Here is a 22583-nt window from a genome sequence, read left to right on the forward strand (position 1 = left end):
TTCTCTTTATTACACCATCGAAACTTTCCAATACTGGAGATCAGCATCCAGTTCCATAATGATATTTGACAACTTATCTACACTTAAATGGTTGTCTCATACCTATAGAAGTAGGTATATCGAGTATCTAAAGAATTCAGGAATATGACACGTTATTATTGCTAAAATGTAAGCCGTGAAATAAAATACTCAAACAAAAGGCTGCAAAGAACCTAAAAAAAATCAGAGAAAGTTCCATTTACTGATAGGTCTGTATACTATTAAAAAAAAACATATAAATTATTAAACTTAGGTATAGTACTTAATAGGTATGCATCAATGAGAAAAAGATAAAATTTAAATTAATTTTTGGTTAACTTGGTTAAGTAAAGAGTTAATATACGTTTATTTTTTTAACGTTGTATTAAATTATAAAAACCCAAAATACTTATAACATGCAAATGAAATCGATTGCAATTGAAAACAAAATTAATAACTTAAACGAAAATTTAATTAGTAGATTTTTAGATAGGTAATTACCGGAAATCCAATTTCTACTTTCTATCTCCAGTGGGGTTTTGAGTTTTTGACCCACAAATCGAAAACGTGGGTAATAGACACGCTTCTTGACAATCGATCTGAATTCAGGTTCAGAATAATTAAAAAACAAATACTAATACCTAAGTGATAATATTATGACGTGAATACGTGATGTACACAATCTCTTAAAAGTATAATGCCAATATAATTATATACACTATTAAAGGTAAATAAATAAACCAATAGTAGCTATAGTCATACAGGCCATCGACTTTTCTGACGGTGGTTACTGATTTTATTATTAAATACGAGGTTAGGTCTAAGGTCAAAATATTAGTAAGCGTTTTCGCTATAACTGACGTAATAATTCTAACTTCCAACTTTGTTTTGAAACCGTAAAAATAACATAATGAACGTACGTTAGTCAAACATACGTAATGTTTTCGACCATTTGCATAATCGACCGTTATCATCGGATATAATTTTACGAATATAATATAGCCCAATAATATTATAGGTTCCTACTTGTAATTATATTGTTATAAATGTATTACAGCCATTATAATGATATTAATATAATTTAATGATTCGTTAGTCGGCTGTGTAATAGATTCCGAGCGGACCGATGAATGTATTGATTTTACAAATGATCTGTGTGTTTTTTATTTTATTTGTGTCATACACGATTTTCGATAAGTAGTCGAGATAATGTTTCAATTTTCAACTTTAGTATCTTTTGGGAAAGTGAATCTAGTTGATATTTTTGAGAAGTAAAAATTCGCATAAGTTTTTAAAGACGTCGAGGAAAAAAATAAAAATTAAGGAAAAACAGGAATTTTTACGCAAAATTAGCTTTCCACAAAATCGATTTTGGTTTTTTTGGGTTTAACTAACCATAGATATATATGCAATTTTCACCAAATTTATATGCAGGACTTTTCTTACCAACACTATACAATTTTTTTTTAATATTCAGACTATTTTTGATCAAGACATTTTCAATTTGTATGCAATAATACGTTTTTTCAGTTTATATTTTATTTTTATAATATATAATTAAAACATTAAAATCTAACTTCAATATGACAATATAATATGTAAACAGGGCGGGACTCAGACATTCAGATGCCCGGGGAAGATCTATTCAGAGGTCCCCAACTGTAAAAAAATTAAAAATACACAATATCTAAGTAGACATTTTAAAGCAAAAAATTCAAAATTTGCAAACTTGCAAGTTATCGTGTTCGTTTTTATTTTATAAAAACTACAAATTGTTTATTTTACATTGGCTTTCCTAAAGATTTAAGAGATAATTAATATAGGAAAATATAAAATATAAATACATACTTATATGCAAGTTATATTATATTTTGTTACATTTATATGATCATAATTTGTAATCAAATTTAAAATTGTTATATATAAGTACCTATATATAAGTATAAAATATTATATTATGTGCCTATATAAGTATCATTGTTATTTATTCGATAAAAACAATAATTCAAACATTAATATAATATTATTTCATGTTATCCGATAAACATTTAGGATTGCAAGAGTATATAGTTATTTAATGATAAACTATAAATTTTAATACTATATGATAAAAAAAAAAATTGATGAAATATCGTCAATGAAAAATATTTTTGACCTCATGTGATCGATAATGGCCGCTATAATATAGTCTGACATATTATTCTTAGTACCTTGACGGCTTGACTCTAACTATCGTAGCTATTTTCTATATTGTTTCTGCTTGAGTTTCAGTTAGTTGTATGGCCGTATGGGTCGGGAACGAGGGTGAACATAATATAATAATATATACTATTGTCCGGTTTTGAAATTTCTAAGTATGGTCACCACTGCCTAAACTGGTGCTCCAGACACAACAACACGTCATCGTCATTAAAAATCACTGTTAACGCCTGCATCCGCAGGTCTGAGTCCAAATAATATAGGTAGGAAGGTACTAGGTAGATTCGAGATACATAATTATTATTGCGTTGACGACGACACGGTTAAGTACAAATTGTCTCGTGAAACAGTTCTAAAACCATATACCTAACCGGCTGGTGATTGGCCAATACCCGGCACCCATACAGACGTACCTGTACTTATTAATTATTTTATATATAATATATTCTATGATACCAGATTACCTATACTGCAACCTCCTAATAGGTACAATCGGCGACCACGGAATTCGATCCCCAGTCGTGTCTGCTACTGCAGCAGTGGTGCCTGCATAGTCTAAAATCGTCGAATTTATGGCGAGAATATTATGAGACCTACCTACCATAATATAATATCTAATAATCAATATACTTATAAATAATAATCAATTAATCTAATTGTATGCGTATAAGCATTAAGTAGCTTATATCCTAGCGTATACGCAGTTCTGAAATCGAAAAAAGTTAAAAGTAACAGGCAAAAGTGAAGATTTAAATGTCTTATTGATAAGGATAATTAACTATAGAAGAGGTTACGAAGAGGTTACCTACGCAGTACGCTAAAATATTTGTTTAAATAGAAGACGGACTCCCCCTCCTTATTATAAGAATTCTTATATTCGAGTACGGCGAATGGTAGGTTGTGCCGCCGATGTCGGTTTCAAATGATATTGCGTAAAAATGAAATTTGATATTAGTACCACCACTATTTTTTTAAATCCAATAATTTCTTATGTATTTTAAAACAAAAAAAAAAACCGTAAATAGTATTATTAATACTCCTAAAAATTATGTCTATATACTTACCTGATTGGCTGATTATGTTGCTCGGAAGTTGGAGTAATAATTATTGTTGAACACATCTTAAAATGCTTTGACATAACAATAAAAAAAAATATTTTATTTATAATTGCAATTTTGAAACAGTCCGATAATTCTCACTAAAATATGAGGGACAAAATTTCAAGTTTCTTGTGGAACTGAACTCTTCGTCAACCACTTAATCACCGAATGCTCCCAATACACAGATGGACATACAAATTTCAACATACCCAACACCTAAGACGCAGCACTCGGACCAGATGCAGACAACATTACACAAATTCTTAAATTCTTAAACAAAACTAATAAACTATACAATAAATTCATAAAATTAAAAAAAAAAAAATGTGTAATTGTAAATTATAACTAATTGCCATTGTCGCCAATGTTAATTAAGGACAATAAAAAAAAAAATTCAAGTATATATATACCTACTTATATAGTTGTATCCAAATACCTATAGCTTGTACATCTTACGACCTCAGTACCAGCTATAGTGTAGCCGTGATAAGTTACCACCATCCACTGTGGTACTACACTACCAACCACCTAGTTAGGTACTGCCTATTGCATTCGCAATACTTATAGCTCGACTTATAGGTACATAAAGTTCCACACCACCGACGGTAACCGTATAGACGTAGTCACTATTCGTTGACTCTAATACGATCACATTTTAGCCACCCATCATCTAACTAATGATATTGATACATACACCTAATCTAGAGGGTGGGTATATTCATATCCATAAATAGAGACTACACTACTGCAGCTAACGAGTTTCCAAAGTATATTTAACTAATAATTTTAGTACTACCATATGGATATTAAAAAAAAATAATATCTACATATTTTGTTGTTCTATAAGGATTAAATAAAATATTTTAAATATAATTCATAAATAAATCGTTGGTAGGTATTAAATGAAAACATCTTATTGAATATTTTTTATTTATGCAGTTCGAGCAAATTCCTTTAAGTTAAGTAATTACCTATATCTTAACATTAAACACTTTTAAATATTATATTTAAAATAAAGTTCGCATTTACTACACTGACTATGTTAATTGTGCGTGACCTATATGATTATTGAATAAACCGACTTTTAAAATACAGTGAATAACTGATTCGGTTGAAAACAAAATAACTTCTTTTATTATTTATTTCTCTTTGTAAAACTGCAAATCGATCATAAAAAAAGAATATTTACCACAATTTGTGGTATTTCCCATGAGCTACAGATTATAAAACAAATGAAAACTGTGTTAAGTACAATTTTTTTTTTTATTGAATGTATTTTAAAATATAACGTGTATTTTTTATTTTATTCACTTAACATTATTTTAAAGAATATTTTTCAACAAGGATAATGCGCTAAAGAATTGCAAGCGTTTGAATTTAAGTCTGAATAATAAAGCCATAAAGGTATGTACCTAATTTAATTATTATAACATTGACAAGGCCATAAAATATAAATTATCGTGTGAGAGTTATAGAACCCAACCTAATCTATTGATTAATTTCAAAAAACGAATAATCGTACACTCGAAAATTTCACCAAATGTTAAAATTGTTATTTTCTATACATGATGAACTTTTCAAACTATTTTGACTCTTTTTGAGCTATTTATAGCCACGAGATTTTTTTTTTAAATTTTTTAAATTATTTTTCAGTTGTAAGTTAGAAATTAATAGGTAAATGTTTTGTTTTCATACAGAAAATTATTTTTTTATGAGCGTTTGAATTTATAATTGTCATGATATTTGATATGCAATGGTAAATTAACGAATTCCCATTAATCGATTTTTGATATTTTGTTGTATTTCAACATCGAATAACTAGATTCTCTTCACCAAATATTTATATTAGCATTTTTCATACACGATAAAATGTTCAAACTATTTTGACTATTTTTGAGCTATTTATAACCATGATATTTTTTTCAAATTTTTAAATTATTTTTCAGTTAGAAATTTATAAAAGTTTTTCTTTTTATAACTAACATAATAGATTTTAATAAAAGGTTTTCAAAAAATGTTTCTAAAAAAAAGTGAGAATAATATATTATATTCGATTTCAATAAATTTTTTTTAAATTATTAAATTTGATTAACTGTTTACACAAGCATTGAAGCATATATGCTAGGCCAGGAATTGTTATTTGTATTCAATGATTTATCATGGAATTTGAATATAACAGAACAATATTACAACAACATGCTCGATAACTACTGTACAGCAGAATTGTACCCAATTGTCCACCTTTTTATAATATTGATTTATCACTACTTAAAAATCAAAAACTTTTTTTCGAAAAGGACAATCATGCACTTAACATATTTTTTAGTAAGTGTAAATAAATGTTATATATTAGCAGCCTAACAACATTAGTCAATAGATGATAAATGATAATATTTATATAATAATTATGATATTACTCAACCACCACCAGATATTTGCATAATACCATTACTAGCATACATATTACCTGCATACTAGCATTACTAAAATATTTGCAATTTGCACGTACGCCACAAGCACCCAAGAATATGCAACACATTATATTAAGTGTTTTTTTCCATCCAAATTGTTTGCCATTGTACCTTCAAAAAATGATGTCAATTGGCGATACCATACTATTTTCATTATTGATCACAAATTTCACATTGATTAACATATTAGTATTAAGTTCATATTATTTTGATAACTAGGAAACATTTCATGAAACATACAAAATACAAATTATAAAAAAAAGTATGTAAGGAATAGTATAGACCAGGGTCGCTAATCCATTACTGTCATTTAGAATGTAAAATGAGATGTTACCAATGGGTTACAACTTAGATTTGAAAAAAATGATTTTATACGAGGGGATTGCAATCGGAGTTTTTTAAGGAGTTCAATATAGGCAATTTTCCAAGTGCATATGTGGTGTGTGCGGCACTTATAAATGTGTGTGAAGCAATTAAGCAAGTGGTCATTAGTATACATGACACTGTGACTGTAGTGTATTCTAACTTATAAATTAACTTAGTATGTATTATACACTAATTTAGTTGTATAAATTATAAGTTTATCATCTATGCAGGCCCAGATTGACCAAGTTATGAGGGTAGGGTCTTGGCAAATAAGTAAAAATCAGTATTAGATATAATTTTGGGACTTATAAAAATATAAAGTATGAATAAGAAATAGCAAATATATAGGAACATAAATTGTAATTATTAATATTATTATTTTATAATAACATGTTGTATTAGATATTAATACAAAGTATACACTATGGAAACGATGAAGACATCTAGCTTAATTTTTTAATTTTAGTTATTTAGTTGCAAGTGTAATGCATTTTCGATTTCCACCTTTATTGTGTAAGGAAATATGGTTAAAGTAATATCAATGAGTATATTATATTATACAATACATACACAATAGTAATATTAAAAACAATAATAAATCACAAAACAAATTATTTAAAACTATACGTAACTATATTATAATATGTAATGAACAAATTAAAAAATGAGGTGGAATGTGGATATTGACATATAGTCTAACTGAGATCTGTTGAAAATAACTGATTTTTATTATTGACTGTAACCTATCTATTTTATATTTTGTTGAGTGTATTAGAAGTAGGTTATATTATATATATATTTTTTTAAAGAAAACATTTAATAGAATAATATAACAGTAAATAATACAAGAATAATTCTTAGCATAAACAGCAAGTGTTTTATTTTCATTCAGCTGTTTTTTTTGTGACTAGATTTTAATAAAGTTGCTCTTCTTCTTTCCCGAAAGTGGTCCATTTTTCAGTTCTTTCTAATTGAAGATGGTCTAAAATAAATCATTGTAAAAGCAATACATTTATCAATCAGAATCTAAAATATGATATGGACATATTATGGTAAATAAAGTTTATTTACATATCTACAATCTACCTTAAGGTAATAAAGTTATAATTTCATTAATTTTATTAAAATTAAAATTTAATACAATTATTTTATTAATAAGGTAATAAAGTTAACAAGTGACAAAACTTGTCAAAAATAAATTTGGTAAGACACTATTAAAAAATTGGTTTAAAATCAATAGGTTCATTTTGGATCCACTAGGTAAATAGACAAAAAATACCTACCTATTTTATAATAAATAATAATTCTGAAACTATAAAGGCAAAATTTAAATAAAAAATAAATTTTCAAAACATAGTAAGCACTACATGGAGTAAAGCAGGATTTAGAGAAACTAGGAATACTAAATTGGGGAGAAAAAATATAAAATCGAGAGGAGTGGAAGGCGGTGTTGGCGGCGGCAAAAACTCTTGAAGAGTTGTAATGCCAATGAAGAAGAAGAAAGTAAGTACTACATAAAAAAATAGCACTTCTTCTCAAAGTTGCGTATATTGATCACTTACAAGTTACAATTAAATGAATGTAACAATTTTTAATGGTAATGAAGATATGGTGCTGAACAGAGCCAAGATTTCTAAAAGGGAAAGACGATAAAAAAATATTAATAAATAATATGATAGTAAATACAATTTCTATCGCAATATTATATTAATGGCCCCTCTGCTTCCCTGGCTACACCACTGGTGTTGAATGAATGAAAAAACTTTAAGAATAGATATATATAAGTCTCCCAAAACCAAGCTATTATGGATGCTTTTAAATGTAGGTATAACCATTATTTTAAAACCATACATTTTATATAACTAGTTTACTATTTGGTATATTTTTTAATCTTATTATAATATGCTAGTAATAAGTATGTGTCATCAGTGCGGGAATTTAAAAATTAAAAGAAAGGGGTACTCTCAGACTTGAAAACAAATGGTGTTCCTTACAATGATTTAACACAGCATACCTCATGGGGAATTTTCCCCATACCTCTCCCCATACCTCCCCAACCAACCATATTCAACAATATGTAGATAGTTGAAATATAATATTATACCAATACTATAGTAACATTTACCACCAATTAGGTACGATAAATATTATTTTACTTGTCATTTATTAACATAAAAATTATTAGTTACATAAAAGTATATTCTTATATTTCTAATTAATTATTCATAAATTGTAATAATGATAAATAGTTAAAAGACTTGGCTAATATTATTATCTTAGTCCGTAGGTACTTTTGACCGTGTTATCAATTATCATATAAAAAATAAAAATATCAGCAACTTAATATTAATTATTATTTTAGGAGGTAATAGGTCTCCTATGGGGTGGGGGATATGATACTCTCATCACCCCTCCCCTCCATTGATAACAACTACACGTTTTTTATGCACATATGCGTTTAACATTTCAAATGGACTAACATCGTTTCCTGGTTGAGTGAACCACAAAAATTAATTTAAACTAAAGAAGTCATACTACAATAGTTACCACATCCAACACGATTAACTGAGTCAGGCAGGTGAAATAAAATTTCTGGTCAGGATTTGCTTAATAGAAAATTTAGAAATTATTTAAAATTATTTCATTTGTTTCAATAGGATAATTTATGGATCATAAATTGTTTTTTTTAATGATAATCATGGAATAAATATTGCTACTTATACCAAAATTAAATTCGCTCTTACAAATGACATTAATGTGTCAGTTGTTCTAGTTGCACCACTGGCTAGTGACTACTGGTAGTGACAATGTAGTAAATGTAGGGTGAAAAATATTAATTGTATGGGCTTTAAACATTTTGTCCTCATGTTATTATTATTTCCTATGCACAGTGAAATTTTAAAAATATTTAGCCTAAATTAAACTATTTATACCATTAACCAATTTACACCATTTTAACAGCCTATGCACTAAAGACTACAATAATATAATATAATTATTCAATATTATTATAATATTTAATAATATGATATAAGTATGCAATGTTTTTGGTAAAAATTATTTAAATATTCTATACCTATATTATCTACTTAATGAAAAATAAATTGTTTTATGCAAACCCCTTCCTCACATTAAACAAATTAATACAAATTTAATTTATTATACTCTTTTTAATTTTTAGCCACCTCATTTGCTAAGGGCTCATTTGGGATAACTATGGTATGGTGAGTTTTAAAATATTTAACAGTTGGTTATAAATAGGGATAAATTTCATAGGACAATTTATTATAAAATAAATTTGAATTGATATGGTTAATATAGTGGGGTGCTTTCATTCAGCTTATGAGCTTTTTGAATTTATAATATATTAGCACACAAGTGTATACTTGTTTAACTAAATTGAGTGTATGTGGTATCATTGATAACAAATTAAATACCAATGCATATATTCTGAGTCCTTCTATATTCTGAATCAGCTAGCTTAAGATGTGTATTTTTTACCACTTAATGGTTTCTATTCAAAATTGTGATTTAAAAAATTTATTTCGCAATAAAATTATATAAATGTAAAAGCATTAAAATTGATAACCGCACAAGTGTAATGGGGTGAAACACTATTATAATATTTATACAGTAAAACTTCCGTTAACGGTCATCTCTATGTAACGGTCAATTTTTTTGGTCCCGTCGAATCTTATCATAGTATTGTCCTACCTCTGTAGGACGGGCACCTTTAAATAGCGGTCATTATTTACAGTCCTTTCGGTGACCGTTATGTGGAAGTTCAACTGTATTTTGTTATATTTTTAATATATCTCCATAAATACCTAGGTACATAATATAAAATAATATATTACATTTACATAATATATTCTAGACACATGTGTCATCTTTTATATAGCTATATAACTATTTTGATTACTTAAGAGAGTGCTACACCGCATACATTTTGACTGTCTTACAAATGCATAATATAGAAAATTATGTGCTCGACAGATCATGTTTAGCTCTTTTGGTTTAAAAATTATAGTGAATTGATCTCTTATAAAATGTATAAGTAAGAATATTATTTAGTGAAGCTCATAGGTTATTTTTTTTTATAATAATTATCAAGCAAGTTAAGAGTATTTTAAAATTGTGAATTGTTTGTACATTTTAAAATACTCATAACTTGCTTTAAAATTAAAATAAAAAAAAATCTATGTGGTTCACTGGATAATAATTTCACCTTTAAATTTTATAAGAGGTCAATTCATTTTTTTTTTTTTTAATTAACATGATCTGCTAAGCATACAATTTGCTGTATTACGTGTTTGTCTTCGTAAAGAAAATTTTTGTTTGCCAGTTTCAATAGTGTGCTGTTAACTTTGATATTAGAGTGAATCGACCTGTTATCAAACTTTTAGTTAACAATATTATATGTGTTCTCTTTTTGGTTTTTTACGATATTTTAATTTTTAAGTGAATTATGAGCATTTTCAAATATTAAGGTTTTACCTATTCATAACTCACTTAAAAATTAAAATATCGTAAAAAACCTACAAGAGAACACAGATAATGTTGTTACTTAAAAGTTTGATAATAGGTAAATTCACTCTAATATACCACACCTTATTGAAACTAGTGAACAAAAATATGCTATTCCATACGTGTGTATGACACAATTATAATTGTCTACTAATATGTGTGCCAAGCTAGTCTCATTTCATAATTTTCTCTACATATTGTTATCAGGTCATTGGTAAAATAAAATATATTATATTAACATTTTATTTCAATAGGTAGGTAGTATCATTGAGTATATATTATACTAAAATATATTCAATGGTAGTATTAAATTTTACTCTTATCTTAATTTTCTCTTCTTATATTATTATTTATTAATATCTATATCCTCTCATATTCCCTCATTTGGTATTAATCTACCACTGACACACCATAACAGAAATAGACAACATTTTAATAGTTACCACATATACCACATGACACAAATAAAATGATAGAAGTTTGTGACAAACAAATTTTATAAATTCCGATTTTATGAAATCCTTCTACAAGTTATGTACAGTTAACCTGCGTTTTAAGAAATCTATTTGGAAATAACCACATTGAGCACTATGTACACTTAATTTAAGTATACAACAGTGTTTCTATAATTAAAAATCTTAAAAACTCAATTAAGTCATTGTCAGTAAAATAAGTAAGGAACTGTTGAATAATATCAAATAAAAAACAGAAGTCTATTGTAACTCTGTTGTATAGTAGGATTTTGAGTGTACATTGTCATCGAGTGTGTCTCTATTCAGAATCGTTTTTCATATGCGATGATTTATCATTGCATTTGAAATTAACACATCTATTACAGTCACCTACTTCAAGAAGAGGTAAATTAAAAAGAGACATTAATTAGATTATAATCTAAAACAAATTGTATATTTTAAAAACAATATTAACTTAACGATGCATGCTCAAAATAACAAATTAGTCTATACAGATGTGGTAATAACTAATAATATTATATATTTTATGTTACACCTTACACATAATACTATATAATAATAATACTATATTTTAATTCGAGTATATATTGTGTACATACAATAGTGGAATGATGTTTACTAAACAATGTTTAGGGTAACTTAATTATGTTATATTTTTACAATTTATTCAAATTTGTAGCATTATGTTGTTGAATATATGATTATATTCTAGTAATCATACATAGTTTATATCATCATACAATACAATAAATTAATAAATAATATAATAATATTGATTTAAACATAAAAAAAGAAAAAACTTAATAAAATGAATTATGCTTTTAACTATATATAAGACTTTATATCATTATAAATAGTTATAAGTTTTTTATAATACAATAAAATATTTGCACGAATTGCAAAATGTATTTATTTATTAGTGTTACACAAGTAATATAATTAAAACTACTAGAAAATGTTTATGAGTCATAAATTATGACAGTAAATAAATGGGTAATGGACAAACATTTTTTTTTATAAATAAGCATGGTATTAATAAATAATATATTATCACAATTAACTTAAATCATCTTTGGGATTGTTATTTTATAGTAAGCTTTCATTATATATTTTATTTAATATTAAATTTTACATTTTTACAATTTTACAATTTAACATTACATTTTATGTTTAGTTCATACTCAGATAAAATACTATGTTTTTTAAATATTAATTATTTATTTAATTATTTGCATTCTAATTAATTCAGAAATCATTTTGAACTGTGGAATTGGTGGTTTTATTATATATTTTTAAACCATGTTATTAACCCCCCAGATAGTTTTAATAATATTATTATAACATTATAATAATGAATAATATTAGTATAACGTTATTATAATAATATTATAATATTATAATTACAAAATGCTGTCTGGGCCTTAATTCTGTAATAATACAATTTCACCAAGAAAGTTTAAAATAAAATTAACATGGAAAACATGGATTCAAGTTATTAATTAAAACCATAGAAAAAATATGTAAAAAAATCGAAATAAATCGTAGTAGTTATTTGATTATTAAAAACTAAATCGGTGTCTAAAATATTAATATTATATAAATAGACAAGGCTGGGCAAAATAAGTATGCATTTAGACATAATTTTACGGTTCATGTTTTATATTTTGTGTACATTATGTTTTTTTTCTTTTTTACTTATCATAATAATTAATGATATAGAGTAGCAGTACAAATGACGTTTGTTTTACAAATGACTGAAGGACAATACGTCAATTTTTCCCCTTAGCTTATTTCCAATTCCAAACAGCATCTGATATAAGATGGAATTTTTGAAAAACTCTTATCATTTATGACTAGAGACCAGTATTATAAACGTTTGCATATTCAAATGGAATGTAATAAAATCAATTTCATAACCGATTTCAACCTAATTTTATTTTTTAAGGGTTAAGGCATATTTTGTCATTAGAGCATACAATTTTCAGACTTTATAGTAACCACAGATATATAAAAATACTAGATAGCTGACTGCTATAGTCCATACGTATAAAATATTGTCTCCAACAAAATGGCTGCCAATCGCTATCTAAGAGGTGACTGTTTACAAATTAAACTGATACAGTAGGCCATAAGACACTACTTTGTATATATCATTATTAAATATATACATACAACAACATGTAACATTGTTACTTATCAATACAATACAACATAAATATTCACCTCTTAGATAACGATGGTAGCCATTTTATAGGCGACAATGATAATACCGAAATCGGCTATCTAGTATTTTTATATATCTGTGATATTAACACTCTTATTACATAAATATACTATTTTTTCTTTTCTCTTTCTTCTTTACTATAGAGATAAGAATTAATATGAAATTATCACAGACAAACATTTGATAATCGAAAATAATATTTCTTATATCTATTAAAATACAAAGGAAATAATTAGGTAGCTACTACAGTGGTATATGTTGGAACTTTGGTTGGACATGGTTTACTTGTGTCGTTAATGAAGTTGATGTTTATATTAATTCAATGCACATTTTTTAATCCCTATACTGCATATTTTGTGAATTTTATCGTGTATATTTGCATCATATCTAACATCTTTTTGCATATAAGTGCGTATAATTCTGGTCTCTACAGTTATTTTTTTGTTTTATTGTTTATAGAGTATTTACACATAAATGTATAGGCTATATTTTATTAGTAATTATAAATTATTACCAATAGTTAACATTGAATATTTGTATATATAGCCATAAAGGTATATTATATTTATTTATTTCAAACATACATTTAAAAAAAAAAGTTATTTTAAGTACATTTTGCTTTTAATATTTTGAATAAATGATGAACTATTTTGCCGAACCCTGTTAATTAGTTAACTTATCAAATATTTCTATTTAAATTTCACAATGCGATATTAATCCACATGGTGATTTATATGTGCAATATTTTAATGATCTAATATTTTTTGCAAATTAATTTTTTTAATAATATGTTAGTCCTGGTTGTATTTATAATTGGGATTGTATTATATTTATAAACATTTAGTCTGGGTAAGACAAATACATTGTAAATAATAATAAAATGAGATATCATTGAAAATTGGGCGTTTAAACATGAGATCTTATAAGTTTTAAATCAAATCAATGATACCTAACAAATCAAGAACATTTATAATGATTTATAGATAACATTTAAAATAACAATATTTGTGAAATAGAGTTATGACTTATTTTAATTTTTAATTGATATAATTATTAATGTTTATTTATATGCTAGTTTACCATATTTTATTCTTGATTTATCTTGCCAGTTGAAGTATTCATGGTAAATTAGTTTGAATAGGAAAAGGTGAAATATGACAATCAAACAACCAATAGCTACCCAGAAAAATGTTGGCAATCCTCCAAGACGATGTCCATGTTTATGAAGTGCTAATACATGGTGTTCATGAGCAGGAGCTAGAAAATTATTATTATTAATAATACTAATTGAATAGCAAAATAAGAAACAAAATTAATACCCTCTGAAACTTCTTTAACATGAATCGCATGTTTTAAGTCTTCCATGTGTTTTTTATCATAGGTCAAATATAATATTCCAGTTACAGGATCTGTTAGCTTAACTGGAAACGTTTTATATTCTGGTCTGTAAAAAATTTTGTTTAGATATTTGATGTAATTTTTCTTAGAACAACGATTACCCTAACAAAACAGGTTCATCTAAGCATCCACCATCACAAGCATAATAATTCTTATCACTGCGGTCTATAGCTACAGATATAATGGCTTTGTTATTTTCTTGGACTGAAACTGTCACATTTATATGAGTCATATTTCCATAGTTGATACGCCTAATCATGTAAAAAATATATTTAACATATTCATTAAAAATAGTAACATATTAAATCAATATACCAAATTCAATGTTATAGCTGTTGCAATCAAAGTGTACATTTTCGAGGTAATAGGAATGAAACTTTAAATTTGGATAATTTAAAATAAAGTACCTTATAGGTTAAATTAAGTATTTACTACAATAATATAAACCATGTGAATAATGTGATCAAATAATAAGTAAAAATAAAAAATATTTAGTAATGTCCATCACTAATAGTTTAAATAATAATTTATCAATGTTTTACATACTGATTGAGCAACATTTTGCAATAACATAAATTATTGTTTTAAATATGCATATTGCATATTTTTTTTATTACCGGAAATGAAAATCTCTGTGTAAAAATTTTGGATGCATATTAAATTGCAAATGTTGGTTGTTAAATCGGAAATTTCCAAAGCTTAAAACCATTGCTTGAGCTATTCCAGAAGCTCCCGCATTAACAAGATTATGGCATCCCTGAAACAGAGGTTATAATTAAAAAATTACACAATGATCATCTATAATAAATAGTAGAAAGCGTTTTATATAGTTGTTATTTATGAGGATAAATTTATCGACCTGGAAAGTCACGGTGTCCGAAAAACAAGTGCCGCCATCCCCCACTCGGGCATGGCAGATACCTACGGGTGCCCAATCAAAAATTCTGCCAAACACAACACACGCGTGTTCCCCCCTACTGACATTAAAACGTACAAAACCAATATAGCTAATGGCCATAGTTGCTGGGATTAAGATAAAAAAAAAAATTTATCGACATTTACTTGTTTTTCTAAAGTAAGAATCCATAATGACACAGCATTGTTGATTTTTTCAATTGAAGAAAGATTTGACCATAAACCTACAGCTTGCCTAAAATAATAACAACAATTAACGCATAACATTTTATTTTATTTATTTTACAAAATACAAAATAGACATACAAAGTGTCGTGGTTTGCACCATAACAACCTTCAACATATGAAAGACTACTTGCAACTTTAGCAAGAATAGCAGGAGAAGATGTAATTTCATAAGAAGGTGCTCGAACACTGGATAGAACACTATACACAGTTGCATTGATTAAATCGCCATTTAAAACGTCACTGGCTTTGGACATGCTTATTGAGAATCCAGTACTCCATAGCTTCTCCCAAATATCAATGTGTGTTTTCTCAATGTTTTCATAGTGTAAGATTTTCAATATTGACTGAAAATTATGAAAATAGATATAAAACAAAATTACACAAGTATTAAAAATAACAATAATAAAAAGAATAATCAAACTTACTTCAATTGATTTTTTTTCTAAAGTTGACCTAACTCCAGTAAACTCTAAGGAATTTTTCAAAGCCAAATATTCAATTGAAATAATAATACGTAATTTAAATATACTATGTGGTGCAACCTATGAAGATAACCATAATAAGCATTTCACAATTATTTAGGTAGTTATTTATCTTGCATAAATACTTTTTAATTTACCTTAACATTTATTGGAAACTGAGAGTATGTTATCGAAACACCATAAATTGGGTTTTCAGATGTTGATGTACTAATACCAGATTCAACTATATAACTTTCAGTCTGGTCAGCTAATCTAGAGTAATATGATAAAACAATTTATTTATTTAAATATTAGTTTATCAACTAACTTACTTTATGGGGCGTGTGCTATACATTGACCAACCATGTTTGTGAGAGTGTTGATTAAGTTTAGCGTATAGTACATAATCTGTAGGATTTGTTAGTTCTATATCCTGAACAAAAATTGTTGGTAAGGCTCGGAATGCAAAGTATTTAATACTACTTTGGAGTCTGTTGGAAAAACATTCGTATCGGTACGCTATACCATTTTTATAATTGACAACTGTAGCCAATTGTGATGGCGCTTCAATATCTACTTTGATTACTGGATACCAATAAATAGGTATTGACAATGCTCTGTTGCCTTTTATATAGATTGGAGAATCATAATCAAGTGTTATTCCGAAATAACCATTTCCTATAAATTCTTTGTATGGTTTTTCATTAGCATCCAGTGGCTCGTGCTTTATGTTTGCATCAAACATATCATAAGCTTGTTTATGAAAAGATAGCTTCTCAAATAGACCATTTTTCATAAATAATTCATCTATAAATAAAAAAAAATATACATTTATTTTTAGAGTATTTGATTGGAAATAATATTTGATGTATCAATTTATTAATAATATTAATATTGTTAATAAAGTAATCCGCTTATAACAATTTTCATGGTTTTTTTTTTAATTTCAAATTGTTATATCCATACACCTCGAACATGTCACAATTTTATTATGATTAGACTAAAAACTTTGGACATATTTTTATATTTAAAATATGAATTAATTTAATATTTGTTAGGTTTACGTACTGCAGAAATAGTAAGGTGCATTCACTCGGAAATTTTAAAATTTGTTAAATATTGATTGTGTATAGGTACCACTTTGTATAGAATGTATTCTAGTGTATAATTATTAATTAGAAATTATATATAATGGTTTTAAAACGGTTTTATATCCACGGATTAAACAAATTTTTACTGGTAAATAATATAACTCAAACTATCTGCAAGAAGTGAGTATTCATGGATGTAAAACCTTTTTACCCCATCATTTAATATTTAAATAAGTATTTAAAACTTTTTCAACCCCAGGGTAGTTTAGTATTAATATTACCTATCATCTACCTAAGATCATAGGTGGAAAAATGCCCAAAAAAATGAACACACCATGGGAAAAAAGCCTAGAAATATTAATATAAATGTGAAGACATATATACTTTACTCCTAATTAGTAATTACTAAAGACCGAATTTATATGTTTTTACATATTGTTACTGGATTCATACAGTCTTATGAGAGTAAATAAATGTGAACGATTTGTTCAAATCTGAATGTGTAGAAAAAAAGTTTTTTTTGCATATTTGAGAATATTTAATCCATTTAGCATATTTTGGAATATTTCGTAAATTGTAAGAAAAAATTTGTATTTATTTTTAATTTTAATATTACGATACCCAGAAATTTTTTTTTATTATTTCCAATTCTTACTAAAGTGCAATAGAATACGCAACTTTTAATACCTAATTAATACCTTACTATTAAAATAATGTTGAAAAAAAAATTTTAAAATGTATATTAAAGCATATTTTTAAGAGAATATAATGAGAACATTTGAAGGTTATTTTTAGAGAATATTAGCATCATATTTTAGGTATTTTAAGAGAATATAAATCCAGTCTTTAGAAATTACAATGTACCTTGTACCTATAACAAAATCGAGAACAAAATCTAATAATATACTATAATGAAAATAATAATTAATTGTTAATTGTATAAAATATAGATTTATGACTCATGATTAATTGTGTTATACATTATGAGTCAAAAAACATCAGTCTTAGGTATATACAATTATTTATATTTGAAATTTTAAGATTTTCTTTTATTTCTTTTACATAAGAGTATCCGTATAAAAAATTACCTATATTGGCCTCTTATATAATTAACATTTAACAATTATCTTATATTACTAGTTATTATTCTTTATGATTATTATCTGTTATAGTAGTATATGTAGAATGTTTATACCCAAAACTGATGTTTTTGTACATATTGTGTTCATATTTATATTTTTATTTGATTTACAATCTATATTTTATACAATTAACAATTAGTTATTATTTTCATTTGAATATATTATTATATTTTGTTATAGGTACATGGTAATTACTAATTAAGAGTAGAATATACATGTGTTCACATTTATATTTATATTTCTTGAATTTTTTCCATGGGCTTTTTTTCTGCAATTCACCTAAAAGATATACATTACATTAGTTTATCTAAAAAGTAACAATTGAATAATAATTTTAAGGTATTGTTTATATTACATAACCCGGTGTTAGTCATAATATGGTCAAAATTACTGCACTTTTATAACATCTTCAATAAATTATATACAATAAGTATTTTAATCATTGATACTCAATATACGTTTAAAGCATGTTATTGAAAATAATATAATAATATTGTAAATAAGTACATTTAATTACTTGTACCTACCTATATAGATTTAACTAAGGTAGAAGTAATATATGATTCATAAAATACATATAAATTTAAATAAAACTCGTGCATTCCTATTTTTTCCAAATATTACTCATTTTATGAAAAGGGAATAACTTTTTGTTACAAATTTTATTTCTTTGTAATTGAATGAAATATTAATTTGTTTTAATAAAATGAATAAAAATTAAAGAAATGTCTTAGGTATATTCTTGAATATAATAATTTAATCAATTAATATATTCATATAAATTATAGTTTTTAAATTTTAGGAAATGTTTATAATATTTATGGGCATCTACCAAGAATACTTATTCAATTGGTATATTTTACTAAAACATTTTATTAATATGCTCATTGTACACAAAATGTATGATTACCTAGATATGATTAAAAACTTACCATACTCTAGACTTCGATTGTTGGATGATCTCCAATAAGGACTTAGATAAAATATTAAAGTGACTATAAAAGTGACCACAATAGCAATTTTCTTCGATCTGTAATTAGGTACAAAGCACAGTTGTTAATTTATTGACAGACACACATTAGCTCAAATAAACTAGTGCTTACATTTTAATTTTTTCTAAACTCCTTCTCAACCGGTACAGGAAATCTCTAGGACTCATGTTGTTGCAATGTGTATTGTGTGTGAAATAGCAACAACAACAACAACAGTAATTAACCAGACTGTAGGTGCATTTAGATACAATATTACAGATACATGCTCGCATCACACACCGTAAACAAAAAAATGTACAGACAAATACCTGTGTAAGTGCGTAACTAGATACCTATAATGCCAATTATGGTTTCACATTGTTTTTACTACCTATTTATTGATAGAAACATTTTAGGCGTCCATCAAAATTTCACGAAACACAAATATAATAAAAGTCGTAGACACTCTCATCACTCAGTCCATAAATTCCGGCGTTTAATGATACTGTTATCTCAACGAGTAACTGATAAGATAATAATTTTTTCGTATCACTTGTGCAGTGCTTCGTAAAAAGATTTGAGCGTGCGGAAGAGAGTAGGTGTAAGTACTATATTACCTACCTATATACCTTATATTAATATTAAATTATTTTCGTGTTTAATACTTATGTCTGTGAATATAACTCCCGTACATAATATCATAATATGTAGTATGCGATTTGATGACTTCTGCCATCCCGAGTAACAAATACCAAGTATTATTATATTGCCGATAAAGTTGTGCTACCTACAATATCGTGTTTAATGTACTTATGTACCTATAGGTAAATTATTTAATAAGAATAAAATATTATATTATAATATAATTTAATATTTATGTAATTTAAAAAAATATTTATTGAAACTTATTTATGTTTTTTTAAACGGAATTAATTAGGTACCTGGTGGCTGGTAGGCATGATATTATAACAATAAGCAGTGGTGCGTATTGGTAAATATATTTATGGGTAATGGGTATACGCACTAATAAAATATGTATGTAACCTAAAACATTCATTAATCGATTAATTCCTACTACGTTTAGAACTTCTAATTATATTACGTTCAAATTATATTATCGTTATTAACGTTATTTATAAATAACGTTATTGCAATTCAATTAGTATAGGTACATAGCTTTTAACATTATTTTATATAACAATAAAAAATAAAACAAAATCAACTTGAATGTCAAAAACATAAAATAACAATAAAAAACTAAAAAGAAATAAAAGAATTTTATATTAAATTAAGAATATTAATATTAATAATATACAATCTATTAGAGAATTTTCGACAAAGATGTTTAGTATTCAATATTGGGTGTACCGGTGTTCAATATCTTTGTTCTAGTATCATCAGCCATGACTTAACATATACTTCTGGGTTCCATTGATTCAGAGGTGGACCAAATATATTTAAAAACTAATAAGTCAAATTCTTTGAATTTAAAAATTAAAACTGACCCATTCCAATGGGCAGTGACCAATACACCTTACGGGTTATACATTTTACACACTTGTAGTTTATTGAAAGTTTAAATTGCTTAATACCTACGTTTACATTTTATGGAACATACCCATTATTGCAGTAACAATAATTTAGAAATAAATTAATTAATAATAAATAAACCAAAAATAATAGCCATCCAACTGGCCCATGCCTGATAAATACATAGTGTTAGTGGTTACCACTTACCAACATATAACACCGCTGCAAGAAACACGTTTTCCGCGTTTACTAAATTGAGCTTTAAATACATTAAACACAACGCATATCTTCAATACTTCTCTACAGGTAAATAATTCATTAAAACATCATAACAATTTTTTCCTATGAACTAATATTTAATAAATAAGTTTTAACTTTTATTTGGTTTTCGGGTTATTTTAGGAGCGTACCTATACCCATAAAATGAGATTTTACATAGGGTATACGCCGAAAATCGAAAATCTGCCGACGGGTATACGGTATATCCACGTATCCGTATCCAAATACGAAATACAAATATCTGTATCCAATAAGTACACCCCTGACAATAAGTAATAACTATAAAATAATATATACAATATAACTAATATTGTATTAGGCATTAGCCACTTGTAAATGCAATGTAGGTACTAAGTACTAAAGTATTTATAAGTTATAGCCTATAGGTATCATTAAAATTTACAATTTAATTAATATGAATTATGCTAATATTTAATAATATTAGCAAATAATTTTCAATTATTTCAAAAATAGCTATTAAAATATGGGACAAATGCACTTTACCATGCCCCTCACGAATTTCAACATTTTTTAAAGACTTTTTAACGCTGAGTTTGAAATTATTTGCATTTTTTTACAGAAACCATTATTAGAAGTTCTGACAAAAAAATCTTCAAACCTTGGGAATTGGCCCAACTAGACATTTGAACTAAGGAGTGTTTAAGTTCCATGTTTTTTGTGACTAAATAGGACCTAACACCTAATCTCTAAAGATTTTTTAGGGGGTGCTAACGACCCAAAGCACACCTCCTAGTTGCGCCAATGACCTTGGGCTTAAGGTAAATTACATTTTCCAGAAGATATTAATTTATAATTTATAATTTATTTATTTATTTAAAATTCTAAATTGTTAAATGGATCATCCATAATATATTAGTATAAATTGGCTTCTTACTTTTTCCACCCCATGTTTCGTAATTGTAATAATTTTTTTAATTAATAATTTACTTAAACACAATATAATATTATAAACCCAAATATTTATAATAACGCCTGGCTATAAACTATTATTTAACAATGTTTATTCTTATAACCTAACTAGGTACCTAATCATATATATTGCTACCTCTGAGAAATTCTTACAATTATACAAAAATATGTAAATACATAACCAATGTAAATTAACTAGATGAATAGTTACTTTTAATTAGTGATTTCAAGTTAAATACCTATGTTGTTATAACTTGTGT

At 26.2% G+C, this 22583-nt stretch overlaps 1 protein-coding gene across 1 annotated transcript; it reads right to left on the minus strand.

Annotated features, from left to right (window-relative positions):
* Nucleotides 1–6982: 6982 nt before the first annotated feature.
* Nucleotides 6983–20092, minus strand: LOC100164337 (uncharacterized protein KIAA2013 homolog). Its single transcript, XM_001947589.5, has 12 exons — nt 19717–20092; nt 19546–19643; nt 16713–17187; nt 16539–16653; nt 16345–16461; nt 15998–16263; nt 15839–15926; nt 15394–15533; nt 14878–15027; nt 14698–14822; nt 14459–14635; nt 6983–7136 (listed from the first exon to the last, which is right to left on the minus strand). Exons 1-12 carry the CDS (start codon nt 19875–19877, stop codon nt 7069–7071), a joined length of 1980 nt encoding a protein of 659 aa, XP_001947624.3. The 5' UTR covers nt 19878–20092; the 3' UTR covers nt 6983–7068.
* Between the last annotated feature and the right edge of the window lie 2491 nt (nt 20093–22583).

Source organism: Acyrthosiphon pisum, chromosome X (genome assembly GCF_005508785.2).
Source record: "Acyrthosiphon pisum isolate AL4f chromosome X, pea_aphid_22Mar2018_4r6ur, whole genome shotgun sequence".
Classification (NCBI taxonomy): Eukaryota; Metazoa; Arthropoda; class Insecta; order Hemiptera; family Aphididae; genus Acyrthosiphon; species Acyrthosiphon pisum.